The 15,500-nt window shown below is 41.4% G+C and overlaps 1 protein-coding gene across 1 annotated transcript; it reads left to right on the top strand.

Moving 5' to 3' along the window:
- The first annotated feature begins 13,186 nt into the window (after positions 1–13,186).
- On the top strand, positions 13,187–13,549 carry LOC124778774 (ejaculatory bulb-specific protein 3-like). The gene has a single exon (XM_047253667.1). The coding sequence runs from the start codon at positions 13,187–13,189 to the stop codon at positions 13,547–13,549; it is 363 nt and encodes a 120-aa protein (XP_047109623.1).
- Positions 13,550–15,500: the final 1,951 nt, after the last annotated feature.

Here is a 15,500-nt window from a genome sequence, read left to right as displayed (position 1 = left end):
TATTACCTGTTTTTTCTTAATAATATGCCACATAGTAATGCTGAAGGTACAGAATGGGTACATTAGAGTTGTTCAATCTGTATATTGTAAAAGCTGCGATTTGATTGCGTCTTTGCTAACAGATGTGGTTAATGCCAAGTCAGCCTTACTACTCTGAGTCGCTATAGAAGTGTGGATCACATATGAAGCGTATTTGCTAGCATATTCATAAGCAATATAATTAAATGAGTTATACATGGCTAATGTTAATTAAAATATAAGTACTAACAAACAACTCTATATGATAAAAATGTGGGTAACAACCGATGGGTTTATCTTAGACAACATGTTTATTCAAATAAAATTAGATAAATTTGTATTTGAATGCAGGCCTCACATTGATTGCTGACTTGACGACATAGCAACTGATGATTTCATAGAATGCTTAAGCTGAGCAAAAAAAATCACTAAAATCTGACACGGAATTTCAAAGTTCAACAACTGCACTTACGTCTTTAAACAGTAACAGATTTAGTGAGGATAGGGACTATTCAGTTGTTGAGAATCAGGCTGCGACTACGTTCACCAATATTCAGAGTTGCAAAACATTCAATGAACTGAACTGGTGGACATCGAAATATATCTGATATTGCACACGTAAGTTCAAAGGGCTGTGAGGTCACGTTGAAAACACCTTACCTATACAACTGTACACTGGCAAAGGACCTCGAGGTGTGGCTTATTTGCCTGTTTAAAATCTTGGTCACATAATCACTACGTTAGTCAACTGTCGTGAGATTAGAGACACTATAGCTCTAGTGTTTACACAACTTTAAACATATGCATCAAATACACTTGCATGAAGAGTTTGACAGAGCACTGATAGACAGCAAACGAACTGGAAGACCAGTTGAACGGAATGGACAGTGTCTTGAAAGGAGGATATAAGACGAACATCAACAAAAGCAAAACGAGGATAATGGAATGTAGTCTAATTAAAGAGGGTGATGATGAAGGGAATTGGATTAGGAAATGAGACACTTAAAGCAGTGAATCAGTTTTGCTATTTGGGGAGCAAACTAACTGATGATGGTCGAAGCAGAGAGGATATGAAATGTAGACTGGCAATGCCAAGGAAAGCGTTTCTGCAGAAGAGAAATTTGTTAACATCGAGTACAGATTTAAGTGTCAGGAAGTCATTTCTAAAAGTATTTGTATGGAGCGTAGCCATGCATGGAAGTGAAACATGGACGATAAATAGTTTGGACAAGAACAGAATAGAAGCTTTCGAAATGTGGTGCTACAGAAGAATGCTGAAGATTATATGGGTAGATCATGTCACTAACGAGAAGGTATTGAATACAACTGGGGAGAGGAGAAATCTGTAGCACAACTTGACTAGAAGAGGGACCGGTTGATAGGACATGTTCTGAGGCACAAAGGGATCACCAATTTAGATTGGAGGGCAGCGTGGAGGGTAAATATCGTAGAGGGAGACCAAGAGATGAATACATAAGCGGACTCAGAAGGATGTAAGTTGCAGCAGGTACTGGGAGATGAAGAAGCTTGCACAGGATAGAGTAGCATGGAGAGCTGCATTAAACCAGTCTCTGGACTAAACACCACAACAACAATAACAACTCTTGATTAAATTTATGAATTTTTCTTACAGTAGTTCTCTGTACAATCTACTTTTTCTATTTTCTTCTACAAATCAAGAGCGAAGTTAATGCCATTCAACGCACCATCTTAGACAAATTGGTGCTGCTCTCCTAAATAGTCAAACGACAATATTACATGTATATAGTTACCAAAATATCATTGATTAGACATCTGGATCGATGGGATAATAGGATGGGTTTCTCATGCTGGTGATAATCATCTGTGTACATATGTAAATTTATTGGGTTACGCACCCCTTTTCGTATTATTCACTAAATAATTTATAACTGTTTGCGTATATATCTAAAATTAATACAGACTTCACCATTCCTCAGCTGACAACAAGCGTTTCATGTCAGAGTGTCATAAGCATACGTTGAACTGCAGCATACTAGTTATGGATTCTATAAACACTCTTGATTTCAAACGGTAATAACTTTGTTAATAACAATATTATAAATACGATAATAATATTTGTGAATTCATCTTACAAGCGGACCGCGCCTACTCGTCAACAATGATTTCGTTGAAGTTCATGGTATATGCAGGACTTGACCATGGATGAAAGTGGCAAAGCGGGAGCTCGAGATGGCTAAGTGTAAGAAATAGCATGTTTGGATGTTGTTGGACATGGTATGGTTCATTTATGATACTGTACATTCTAGGCGGCGGTTGGCGCAGCTGAAAGAGTACAGAAAGGTAACCTGAGGTCGTTGGTCAAATCCCTACGTGCAAACTTCTGTTTTAATTTTAGTTTGTACGTTACACTACACTTGAATTGAAATAATGCTCAATACATTTTATTTATTAATACTTCCATAAAAGGAACGAGAAGGCAAAGGGAAATTTGTGACTGCAAATAAATCTGCAGGAAGGAATTCTAAGGCGTACACGAGAACTTTATACACAAAATAAGTTACTTCTATAGTTTACAGGTGACGATTTTATGGGTGCTGGGGTGGTATTGGTCGTAAAAACTGGTAATCCGAAATTTTCTCGGCACCTTGCACACATTGTAAACGTTACAATTTTACAATTACATGGTTGTTTAAACCTTTATATAGTAAAACTTTTTCATCTGTAGAAACTTCTTTCTCTTCATTCGATTTGGCAGGAAACCACGCCTAACGCTTCATCTAGCCAAGTGTTGGGTACGATAGCTGGTGATGTACAACGGAATGTATTTTGACACACTGTTCTTGGCATGTTTAATTTCTTCTGTGTACGAGATGTGAACAGTCTTGGAACTCTTTGAAAAAATTCTTTACCTCATAATAAAAATAGTCATCGCCAGGTTGCACTAGCGGAATACATTTGGGAGGAATCACTCTGTTACTGCACGAGGACAGCCTTTCGACTAGAAAAGTCTTTATCTATAGCTTTGGATTTATTTCTCAACGCCACAAGTCAATCGACACAATGAGTTTGTTCTCCTGCATGCAGGTCTTCATCACAACAGTCAATTTTTTTAAGACTGTTGTAAGTTTCCCAGATTTTTATAAAGAAATGACACACATGTTTTGGTCATTCCCCGACTTCTGAGTCCTCGTTCCAAAATTATACTCTACCTATGCTTTTCACGTCTTTTATAAAAATACTAATAAACACAATATTTTGAGCATTATTCCGGTTTATCTGCAATGTAAATAAGCCAGAAAGAGGTTTTCTTTCTGCAGTGGAGTGTCCACCGATATGAAACTTCCTTGCAGATTAAAACTGTGTGCCGGACCGAGACTCGAACTCGGGACCTATGCCTTTCCTCCAGGAGTGCTAGTTCTGCAAGGTTCGCAGGAGAGCTTCTGTGAAGTTTGGAAAGTAGGAGACGAGGTACTGGCTGAGGTAAAACTATGAGGACGGGGCGTGAGTCGTGCTTGGGTAGCTCAGATGGTAGAGCACTAGCCCGCGAAAGGCATAGGTCCCGAGTTCGAGTCTCGGGCCGGCACACAGTTTCAATGTAAATAATGTTTTGTTTTCAGCACTTTGCTCCAGCCAGCGCTCGAAAACTGAGACAACTGAAACGGCTCATGCCTCTCCGACCCGTGCCACAAATTCTATTTTTTAGTGTTCCGTACTTCTGTAGAAGAAACCAGAATCGTTATAGGATCACCTTGTTGCTGTCTGTCTATCTGTCTGTACGACTGTAAGACCCTTTTCTTCAGAATGGATACATGTCTTTCAAGTCATCAGTCTTCTGACTGATTTAATGGGCCCACCACCAATGCCTCCGCTGCGTTAACCTTTCTATCTCAGAGTAGCACTTGCAGCCTAAGTCGTCAGTTATTTGCTGTATGTATCCCATTCTCTGTCTTACTCTACCATTTTTACTCTGAACAGCTACCTCTAGTATCATGGAAGTAATTCCTTGATGTCTCAACAGATGTCCTATAATCATGTCCCTTCTTCTTGTGAGTGTTTTTCGTATATTCCTCACCTTGCCGATTCTGCGGGGAACCTCCTCGTTCCTTGCGTTACCAGTCCACCTAATTTTCAACATTCTTCTCTGACACCACATCTCAGATGCTTCTGTACTTTCCTGTTCTGGTTTTCCCACAGGCCTTGTCTCACTACCCTTCAAAATGGTTATTCTAATGAAAAAACTTTATTAACAATGGAAAAGATACACAAGGTATCCTAAAGGCCTTCATACGTTTTCAGTTGCTCACCGTGATGAGATGTAGCTGCGCTCACGACATTCGCCGCATCTCATTGGACCCACATAGTATCGCAATCAGTGAAACATGGAGCTTTGACCAGGACAGGTGCATATCGAAGCGGTGAATAAAGGAACATTTGGAAAGCACTGACAAAGAAGGAGGACAGAATGATATGTTACGTGTTAGAACATCAGGGAATATCATCATTAGTGTCAGCCTGCTTAGCTGACTGGTAACGTGCTTGCCTCCCATGCAGCTGGCCCGAGTTCGATTCCCGGCCAGGTTGGAGATTTTTCCCCGCTCGTGGACTGGGTGTTGTGTTGTCCTCCTCAACATTTCATCCTCATGACCGGCACGCAAGTCGTACAATGTGGCGCCCTTTGAGGTAAGACTTGCACTCGGCGGCCGAACGTCAACGTTTGGGGCCTCCCGGCCAACAATGCCACACGATCAATTCATTTTGTCATCATTGGTACTTGAAATAGACTGGAACTGAGGGCAAGTGCTCCCCTGAGATGAATCGGTTGTTACAGGAGAGCAATTTGTGGCGAGCCACATCTAACTAGTCAAGAGACTGACGAAAAAAAGCCTTATTTTCGCGTACATGGTATCGCCAGCAGCAGGCTACTCTTCGCGAGACATTAAGCAAGTTAAAATACCAATATTGTACCAGTATTACCACTACCCCCAAATAAGAAAATTCGGCACCTTAAGGGATCATGTTGGACATGGTAAGAAAATGTAACCTGTGCTTTTGACCCAATGTACTGTGATGCGATAATTGTAAACTACGTAATGCTTAGTCTACACCTGACGAAAGTCCTCGTACAACAAGAAAGTAATTGTCACAGTACCACGCCACAACAAGTCACTGAAAATAAGACGAGGAATAATGCTGTGCGTTTCATGTTCAATAACTGGAACCCAGTATTCATGCTGTAGACACCTAACAACACACGAAGCGATGTGACACTGTGATTAGAACAGGTTGTGTGTTTACTTTTCACTGTCTGACGTTTCTACATGGAGCTGACTTTTAAAAGCACCATCTCAGTTGCAGTACTCTAACGGCCACATTAAGTAAGTGCTCACTGGCAAAGTACTCTTCTGTTACGAAGCTCTACGGTCTCATGGTGAGCAATAAACTTAATATAGGGACCGAGTTTTTATCCAAACTGGAAACAGCACCAACGTCAACTGTGACAAACTTTCTTAATGTTTAACTTAATAAATGTTATGTGATAGAAGGGGTGACTGGGAAGGTCAAGAATTACTATTAAATAAAAATGGAATTTTTATTATCTAAACGTCAGTGGCCCACTCATGAAATTTGGACAGAGCCTCGAGATTTCGATGATTACTTGAACTGTCTTGTTCAGGAGCCAAGAAAACTACCGTACTTTTGCCCCATTCCTTGCTTTAATCTGATGAAGCAATTCGATATGTAAAATAAATTTTTAGGATGTATCTTTGACTAAGTAAGTTACATGTAACAAAAGTTTAAATGTGTCAATAGCACCTACAGGCAACTTTTTAAACTTATGTATTAATAGTGAGTACCTGCGTAATAAATGCAATAACAGTATCTTTTTCTTCTGAAACGAAAATATAGAAACTTAACAAATGTTAAGTTTTGAATCTTGGAAACTATTCTGTTCGAAGTTATTACTACACGTACCTAAAGGTAATTGTTACTGATAACTAAACGGAAAAGAACGATCTACAAAGTTGAATCGTTTGCTGCTGGATGGTATGATAACTGATAATTTGTACGAGAACGAAAGTCGCCAATTGTAATGCTTCAAAAACTCATCAGTCACATTTTGTTACTTGAATCCAACAGATCTAGTGGAAAGGGGATCTGAGATAGGAATGGAAGTCAAAGATTTGCACATAAATTATGTGCAATACAACGAAATACTTTAACATTACGAAAGGTTTTTGATTTCAGTGCTAACTTTAATCATAAAAATCATAAAACATATTTAAGATCTTCAATTAACATAATTTCCAGTAAAGTGGAAGACGTTGCCTGACAGAAAGTCCACCGCATTATCTACATGTCGTTTAATACGCACTGGTAGTTTCTTGAATACGTGTGTTCCCATGAATGGTTTCTGCAGAACCGTTAACCCACTGACGTTTTGCAGAGGCGACTTTGTCCTGGTATAATACACAAAAACACGGTATTTTTTTCTATAAGTTCTACCACATGCAATTATCATAACATGCTTCGATACAATGAAAATACTCTGCCTGTAGGTTGAGTTTTACCAAAATATGGTTCCATACCTGATATGTGGATGAAATCACACAGAAAAAAGTGGGTTTTTAATGTTTTAAATCACCTGCACGAGTTATCATACGTACTGAAAACATAACTGAACAAACGTGCTTTATTAATTCCAGGCAATCGTTTTCGAAAATAATGTTGTCACCTACTTCTATATTTTGTTGTTAGAGAAGACTGTCTTTATAGTTTCTGGCGTGGTAAGAGTAGTACTGAACTGTATGTACTCAATCTTGTTAAAATGTAATGATATATACCTTCGCCTTGAATCATCTTTCGATGTCTACGAATTTTTCATTAGCTGCTTTTCAACATGTAGACTGCTACTACTTTTATTCTAATACTTGCATCACTTGAAAAAGACCAAATTTTCTTCTTGCGCAACTGCAACTGGTAGTTCATTTACATACATCAGACAAAATATGGAAACAACTTGGTACTACTGCTTCCTTTGCTAGGGCCACGTCATAGTGGCCGAAGACTGAAATAAAGTGAACTCACATTTGAAGCCTATAACGAAACGCGTAAAAAGAAGGTTTTATTTGCTGAAAATCGCATGTCTATCCCTCACCAGTCGGTTGCCTAACAAAAATGGTTTCATTTAAATTCAAATGTTTTTCCATGTTTCTCAGAGATTACAGGATTACACCGCTGTGCTAGACAGAAGAATAATTTTCTTCAGCTACTTCTATGCGTAATTGGATGGACGCATCTTGTTGTCGTGGATAAGTCTCGATTAGATATTAATATAACTATTCATGACAATAATATACAAGTTCACGTCTGAGTGTGTATGGCAGAAACATATGTGTGGTGACAGGCATAAAAGAGGACACGTGTTTTTCTTCTGACTCTCCACGGAATAATGTTACACTCCGTTGTGAGATACTCGATTCTTTAGAAGCAGCATAACTAATACGAAGTTGAGTGCTTTAAGAAGGTTCTTAAGGCATTAATGTTTGTACCATATTGTAGTTCAAATGGCTCTGAGCGCTATGGGACTTAACATCTGAGGTCATCAGCCTCTTAGAACTTAAAACTACTTAAACCTAACTAACCTAAGGACATCACACTCATCCATGTCCGAGGCAGGACTCGAACCTGCGACCGTAGCAGTCGCGTGGTTCCGGATTTCATCGCGTAGAACCGCTCGGTCACAGCGGCCGGCACCATATTATGCCGGAAGTGTTATTTTAGTGCTGTATTCGACTTTCGAAATTCTACTTCATGTTTCGTGTTCAATACGGTATCGCTCTACTAAAAAATCTAATCCACAATTAGTTGGACAATCATTGTTATTTATAGGCCAAAATAATGGAGGATTTAACGTGTTTCTCTACATTCCGATTTTCATGATATACCTAGCAATTATTGTGGCTTACAGTGGAGAGAATTTGTTACGGAAATGCTGTAAACATTTGTTCTCATCTTCAGTTGTTACTTTACATGGACAAGTTGGCGATACGTGATACGTGAATGTTTACATTTATTGGATTCGGAAAAAATCCATTATCGATTAAGAACGCAATTCATTATTTATTTTTCAATGACAATAACAAACTGCGATGTTGACCAGTAATGGGTTTCTTCTGAATCTTGCAAATGTAAGCAATTTCAGAAGGACGTTACCCTGTTTCAAGATGCATTTTTGAAAATTAGCTGTCTACTCCTCTCGAAAAGTAGACTGTGGAGACAATTATCAAAGGCTCTAGAAGCTACCGAAATTATGATGCGGGAAGGGACTCAGGAAAAAATAGGTGAGGAACCTTTCTCAGGAAGTCTAACACACGTTTCCTGAGCACAGGAAAAGTAATTAAAATCTTTAGCTTTCATAGTACCTTGCATCAGTTTACATAAACACATCTACACCTATATGGATAATTGCCAGTTCACAGCTAAGTGGCTGGAAGAGGATTTATCGAACCACTTTCAAGCTATTTTCCTGCCCTTCAGTTATTGCTCAGCGCGCCGGGAATATAGACACTTAAGGGGACGTGGACGTGACCGGCCTGCGTTTTTATGCTTCGCTTTCGGTGCGCATTACCCGTGACCTGCAATGCGGAGGACGTTTTGTACCAACGCTGAATGACAGTAACTGAAGCAGTGCAAGGAAATTTATTAAATTTTCAGTTATAGTTTAAGAATTACAACATTGTGTCTAATAGATGGTTTTATAACACACGTTTCATTTCTGGTACTATTTTGTGGTGCATCATCAGTCTACCAGCATTCATACTGTGGCAGGCTGCTGTCAACATTCATAGGAACACATCATGCCTCTCGTTTTGTAGTTTGTAGTACACCTGTGGAAATACACTCCTGGAAATTGAAATAAGAACACCGCGAATTCATTGTCCCAGGAAGGGGAAACTTTATTGACACATTCCTGGGGCAGATACATCACATGATCACACTGACAGAACCACAGGCACATAGACACAGGCAACAGAGCATGCACAATGTCGGCACTAGTACAGTGTGTATCCACCTTTCGCAGCAATGCAGGCTGCTATTCTCCCATGGAGACGATCGTAGAGATGCTGGATGTAGTCCTGTGGAACGGCTTGCCATGCCATTTCCACCTGGCGCCTCAGTTGGACCAGCGTTCGTGCTGGACGTGCAGACCGCGTGAGACGACGCTTCATCCAGTCCCAAACATGCTCAATGGGGGACAGATCCGGAGATCTTGCTGGCAAGGGTAGTTGACTTACACCTTCTAGAGCACGTTGGGTGGCACGGGATACATGCGGACGTGCATTGTCCTGTTGGAACAGCAAGTTCCCTTGCCGGTCTAGGAATGGTAGAACGATGGGTTCCATGACGGTTTGGATGTACCGTGCACTATTCAGTGTCCCCTCGACGATCACCAGTGGTGTACGGCCAGTGTAGGAGATCGCTCCCCACACCATGATGCCGGGTGTTGGCCCTGTGTGCCTCGGTCGTATGCAGTCCTGATTGTGGCGATCACCTGCACGGCGCCAAACACGCATACGACCATCATTGGCACCAAGGCAGAAGCGACTCTCATCGCTGAAGACGACACGTCTCCATTCGTCCCTCCATTCACGCCAGTCGCGACACCACTGGAGGCGGGCTGCACGATGCTGGGGCGTGAGCGGAAGACGGCCTAACGGTGTGCGGGACCGCAGCCCAGCTTCATGGAGACGGTTGCGAATGGTCCTCGCCGATACCCCAGGAGCAACGGTGTCCCTAATTTGCTGGGAAGTGGCGGTGCGGTCCCCTACGGCACTGCGTAGGATCCTACGGTCTTGGCGTGCATCCGTGCGTCGCTGCGGTCCGGTCCCAGGTCGACGGGCACGTGCACCTTCCGCCGACCACTGGCGACAACATCGATGTACTGTGGAGACCTCACGCCCCACGTGTTGAGCAATTCGGCGGTACGTCCACCCGGCCTCCCGCATGCCCACTATACGCCCTCGCTCAAAGTCCGTCAACTGCACATACGGTTCACGTCCACGCTGTCGCGGCATGCTACCAGTGTTAAAGACTGCGATGGAGCTCCGTATGCCACGGCAAACTGGCTGACACTGACGGCGGCGGTGCACAAATGCTGCGCAGCTAGCGCCATTCGACGGCCAACACCGCGGTTCCTGGTGTGTCCGCTGTGCCGTGCGTGTGATCATTGCTTGTACAGCCCTCTCGCAGTGTCCGGAGCAAGTATGGTGGGTCTGACACACCGGTGTCAATGTGTTCTTTTTTCCATTTCCAGGAGTGTAGAAAAATCTTTATTATACCACGTAATTATTTTGCTCAGAAATTACCGCTAAAATTACATGCAGAATGACAAACATCGAAATTTTCTGCAATGAATTGGAAATAATACAATGAGACTCTAGCATTCTTCACTTGGGAGAAATTTGGTGAACATAGCTCAAACCATAGTGAAGATATATGTACCTAAAATTCGGAAAATGTAGTTTCGAGGGAATGAGAAAAGACTGTTGACAGTGCTTATGACTCACCGAATGCCTCTTCCAGAACATTCCAGCAGCACATTCTTGCTGACTAGCTGTTTCTTTATCCTCTACTCTTTTTCAGGAGCCCTTTCCTTACTCTGAACTCTTCAGTGGTGGCCTCCGCAACCTGTCAGCTTCAACTACTCGCTGACGATCTAAGACAATCGGAGGAACTATCACATTATTTCCTGGTTACATGGCCAGTTTTTCCGTTATTTTTGTCCTGCTAATTGCACCATCTTGAAACTAATGACAGCATCCATCACATCTATTTTGAGCACCGTCCATCCAACAAACACTCTTTTTGGTACTAGTTGCCACTCACAACTGTTGATACTCTTATTAGGTATCTGTGTCTGGCCAAGTAGACATCTGCTAAATAATTTTGTATGTGCAAAGTCCCTATACATTGACTTTATTATTTGCGTGACTGTGGCAGTGCGACATTGAACTGAAAGGAAATGTTGCTGATGTACAGATTTTTGCTCAAAGAGCGTGTAAGAACAAATAAACAATTTGAAAGTTGATAGTGCACACATTTTTGGAAACGGGAGACTTTGCCTTTCAGATACAGTAAAATTTTTCTATTTTTCAGTCATTTTCACGTCGAGGTTCCCTTAAATCATCCTGTGGGGGCTCTAATTTCTCTTATTTCATTACAATGACAATTTCTTCCCATGTAGGGAAGCGTCAACAAAATACAGGGTATCGCAGCAGGAATGGTCAGTATTCAGGGATATGGCAGGAGCTATCATTCGAAGCAGGCAACTCTATTAAATATCGGCTCTAAAATGCATACTTAAGAACAACGAGCACTATTTCTTCTTCGATATCTTGAAACAGATCTCTTCCACTGAAAAATTTTTGATTTCCATATTCCGACAGTTGGTAGTATTGAACAAAACACTAAGAGGATATGCAGTAAACATAGACTATAAAGTGCAGTTCTTAAGAGCTATGAAGACTTCTTCATCTTTAATACTGTGAAACAAATATATTCTGCAGCAAGCTCTTTGATTTTCGTATTCTGGGAGGTGGTAATCCTCAGTAACCATGGGATCTAACGCGCATACCTCAAGGGCTATGAGCACTTGTTCATGTCTGCTACTGTGAAACACACCACTTCCACTGAACAAGTGATCACAGTTCTAAGGGTATGCATTATAGAGCCAATGTTACTAGAATTTTTTGGCTTACAATGACAGTCTCTGTCTAACCCCGAATACTGGCAAATTCCTGCTTGGACACCTTGTATTTACGCATGAAACGTTGGTGATTGGTATTCCGCAAAAAGATCATATCGCAACGAAAATGCCTTTCTTTTAAAGATTACCATCCCAACTTGCGTACAACATCAGTGACACTCTCTCCTGTATTTAGTGATAATGCTAACGAGCTGCCCTATTGTATCTCTCTCGGTGTACTCTGTCAATGTTATATGGTAATGATCCCATACCTTGCAATACTACTCCAGAAAAGGACGGACAAGGTTACTGCAAGCAGTCTTTTTAGCAGGCCTGTTGCATCTTCTAAGTGCTCTGTCAATAAAACGCCGTCTTTGGTTCACCTTCCGCAGAACATTTTCTTTCTGTTCTTTCCGAATTAAGTTATTCATATTTGTAATGCCTGATATTTGGGTCAACTGACAGCCTCTTGATATGTGTGATTTATCGGGTAACCGAAATGTGACGTACCCATTTTAATTCTCATACACACGACCCCATACTCTTCATTACTTAGGGTCAACTGCCACATTCCACACCTTACACGTATTTTGTCTACACGATGTTGCAATTGAATTTGATATTTAGACGACTTTACGAGGTGGTAGGTGACAGTATCATCTGAAAACAATATAACGGGGCTTCTCCGTTTGTCTTCTAATTCATTTGTAGATATTCCACTTCCGTGGAAGACGCCAGATATCACATTTGTTTTACTCCATGACTTTGCGTCAGTTACTACGGAATATTACCTTTCTGACACAAAAACAAGATTCCAGTCGTACCGCTGAGACGATACTCCATAGGCACGCGATGTCATTATAAGTCGCGTGCGAGAAATGTTGTCAAAAGCCTTCCTTATACCTAGAAATATGACATCAATTTGAGATCCCTGTCCTGTCCATAGCACTCATTGTTTCTGTTGTGAATGAAGATGTAGGCTGCAGGGTCTGTCCCTGAAGAAACATAGCAAAGCATCCGGTTTCGTCTGTGAGTCGTTACGAGCTTCTATGTAGAAGTGATTTAATTTTGGTTTCCTACGTTTAACTCCGTAAATGGAAGGCAAAAACCGCTTGTGTAAGGAAACCCAATTAACGGCAAGAGATAAGAAAGGACATCAGGAGTGCAAAGACTGAGAGATCTGTTCGATAGTGGGAACGCAACGTTACCACATATCAAGGACTTCCTTTGCATCTCAAAAGGCGAGGATTTTCGCAGCGGCATTGCAAAACCGGCCAACAACCGATTCATATGCGGGAGCAGCGTTACCCAAAGGTGATTCGATCTGCCTTTATAAGCGAGCGTGCCTTCCTAGACCGGCATTGGAGGCTACAGTCCAGCGTCTGCGCTTCCTACATTCGCACTGCGGCAGCTTCCTGCAGACATGTGGAAGGCCTAATAATGGTCCTATTGGCCGCCACCCTGACGTCACTGCCTGTCGCTGCCGACGGGCAGATCACCACCAAGTTAGACAATCTGGACCTGCACCGGATCCTCAACAATGACCGGCTCTTCAACGCGTACGCGGAGCGCCTCCTGTCCGATGGAAAGGATCGATGTACCCCAGAGGGCACAGAGCTGGAGGTGCTCCTTGTGGCAGGCTTGCAGACTGACTGCGCCAAGCGCAACGATAATCAGAAGGCGAGGATGGATAAGATCATCAGGTTCACAATAGGCAACAAGAAGGACTTCTGGGAGAAGTTGAAGGCCAAGTATGACCGCGACGACAAATATTTCAAGAATTACGAGCGGCGCTTCAGCTGACCTCTTGAGCACGCTACACCATACAGCTCATAGAACACTACATGTGCCCGGTGGGCGTCCTCTCTTACAGGACCAAATTTCCCAACATCTAAGCAACGGTATCTAGAACTGAACTAGTTGTATTACTTAACTTTCTTACTGTGCTTCAATAAATGCTTTACAATAACTGAATGTGTTGTTCTCAGCTTATTATCCGACGTGGATAGAGTTAAAGACTACTGACATTTCTTTTCGCAAAAAGCACATAGCATACAGAAACCTATGATAATTCGAATCTCATCGTAAAATAAAAATACCTGAAAACTCGTCCCTTATGCAAAGAAAAGGACGTAACAACTCTCCGTTTCTTAAAAGAGAACCCGAAAAGCGTTTCTTAATTTTAGCATAATAGAGATTGTGGATATCTTCCCCCTTATTAACAGTACCCTTGTCTCAATCTTCTGTCTATTAAGTAAAGTTTTATAGACTGTTGTAACTTTAGAGTAACACATCAGCACTAGTTGCACTTCTCCTTTTATTTTAAAAATGACGACGGTTTCGGTTCTCGAGGCCATTGTCAAGTCGTATCTTCATAGTATCGAAGAATAAAGGACCAAGTACATATAGAGAAGAAAGTACCAACAGGCAAAGTGTCAACTCGTCCACTGCTAAAGAAATACAAATATGTAACACATACTGAGAAACGTTGATAAATGCTTCGGTAGTAAACACAATAAAAACAGTATAATAAAGCAAATAACGTTGCATGCTCGTCTACAATGTAAGAAGTCACCATATGTAACTTGAACTTACACGTCAGACGTACTGAGAGAACGCAGAACGAATGATGAGACTTCCAGTTCAATTATGTGGATCAGGTGTAAATCACAGAGAGAGCCTGAGGAGGGCAGGGAGAATTCATCCAGAGCCAAGTAGTGATAACAGTATAGATATAATGATTTCAAGGTAAAATAACATACAGATTTAAACCTTATTTAAGTGATTGACATAGATAAATATGAGCAATACATCTCAAAATTAATACTATTGCCCCATATTCATCCATATGAACACAAGAAAAGCAGGATCAATAAATGAAATTTACAGAAGTGTAACTGAATGCATCAGTAAATGCACTATCACTTAACTACGATAAAAACAGAGAAAAGCATAAAAGCTATTCATTCAGTCGTGTACAGTCTGTGACAGAATTTGTCATACCTCTCCCCTCATCATTATGCTAAACAGCGCCGCTTTACTGTCTATTCACACAGCATAACACACAGAGATGGAGTGTTACCAACATATTGTCAACAGGTGAGAAGTAGAAAAACAATCCAAACACTTACAGCGTATTTCAGATAATCTTGGCGAATATCTTGCTGCTGAACAAATTATTTATGTTCAATAAATTGACGTTAAAGGGCCATTTATTATCACTGTACTAACACAAATGGATTACAACTTTACGAAAAAAAAAATCACGTTCAAGAGAGTTACGTATCCCAAATTGTTACGAATTAGCAGGATGATACGCACTGTCGTCTTCGAAACGTTATGCGTCTACGCTCAGTCCACAGAAGCTTTATAGGACTACCACTCGCAAAACTTGAAAGAGACTCTCAGATTTACCATGTTGGTTTTCAAGAAGTTTTGGCCATAAATGTGAATGAAGTTGTGAATTTGATAATGTGCTCGCCCTCTCCGGTACCGATATACACTCCTGGAAATTGAAATAAGAACACCGTGAATTCATTGTCCCAGGAAGGGGAAACTTTATTGACACATTCCTGGGGTCAGATACATCACATGATCACACTGACAGAACCACAGGCACATATACACAGGCAACAGAGCATGCACAATGTCTGCACTAGTACAGTGTATATCCACCTTTCGCAGCAATGCAGGCTGCTATTCTCCCATGGAGACGATCGTAGAGATGCTGGATGTAGTCCTGTGGAACGGCTTG

Source organism: Schistocerca piceifrons, chromosome 1, assembly GCF_021461385.2.
Source record: "Schistocerca piceifrons isolate TAMUIC-IGC-003096 chromosome 1, iqSchPice1.1, whole genome shotgun sequence".
Classification (NCBI taxonomy): domain Eukaryota; kingdom Metazoa; phylum Arthropoda; class Insecta; order Orthoptera; family Acrididae; genus Schistocerca; species Schistocerca piceifrons.
Note: the sequence above shows the minus strand (reverse complement) of the source record. Positions and strands in the feature narration are given on the sequence as shown.

Coding starts and splice junctions, on each gene's coding strand:
- LOC124778774 (XM_047253667.1), top strand. CDS start 13,187: ATGGTCCTATTGGCCGCCACCCTGACGTCACTGCCTGTCGCTGCCGAC.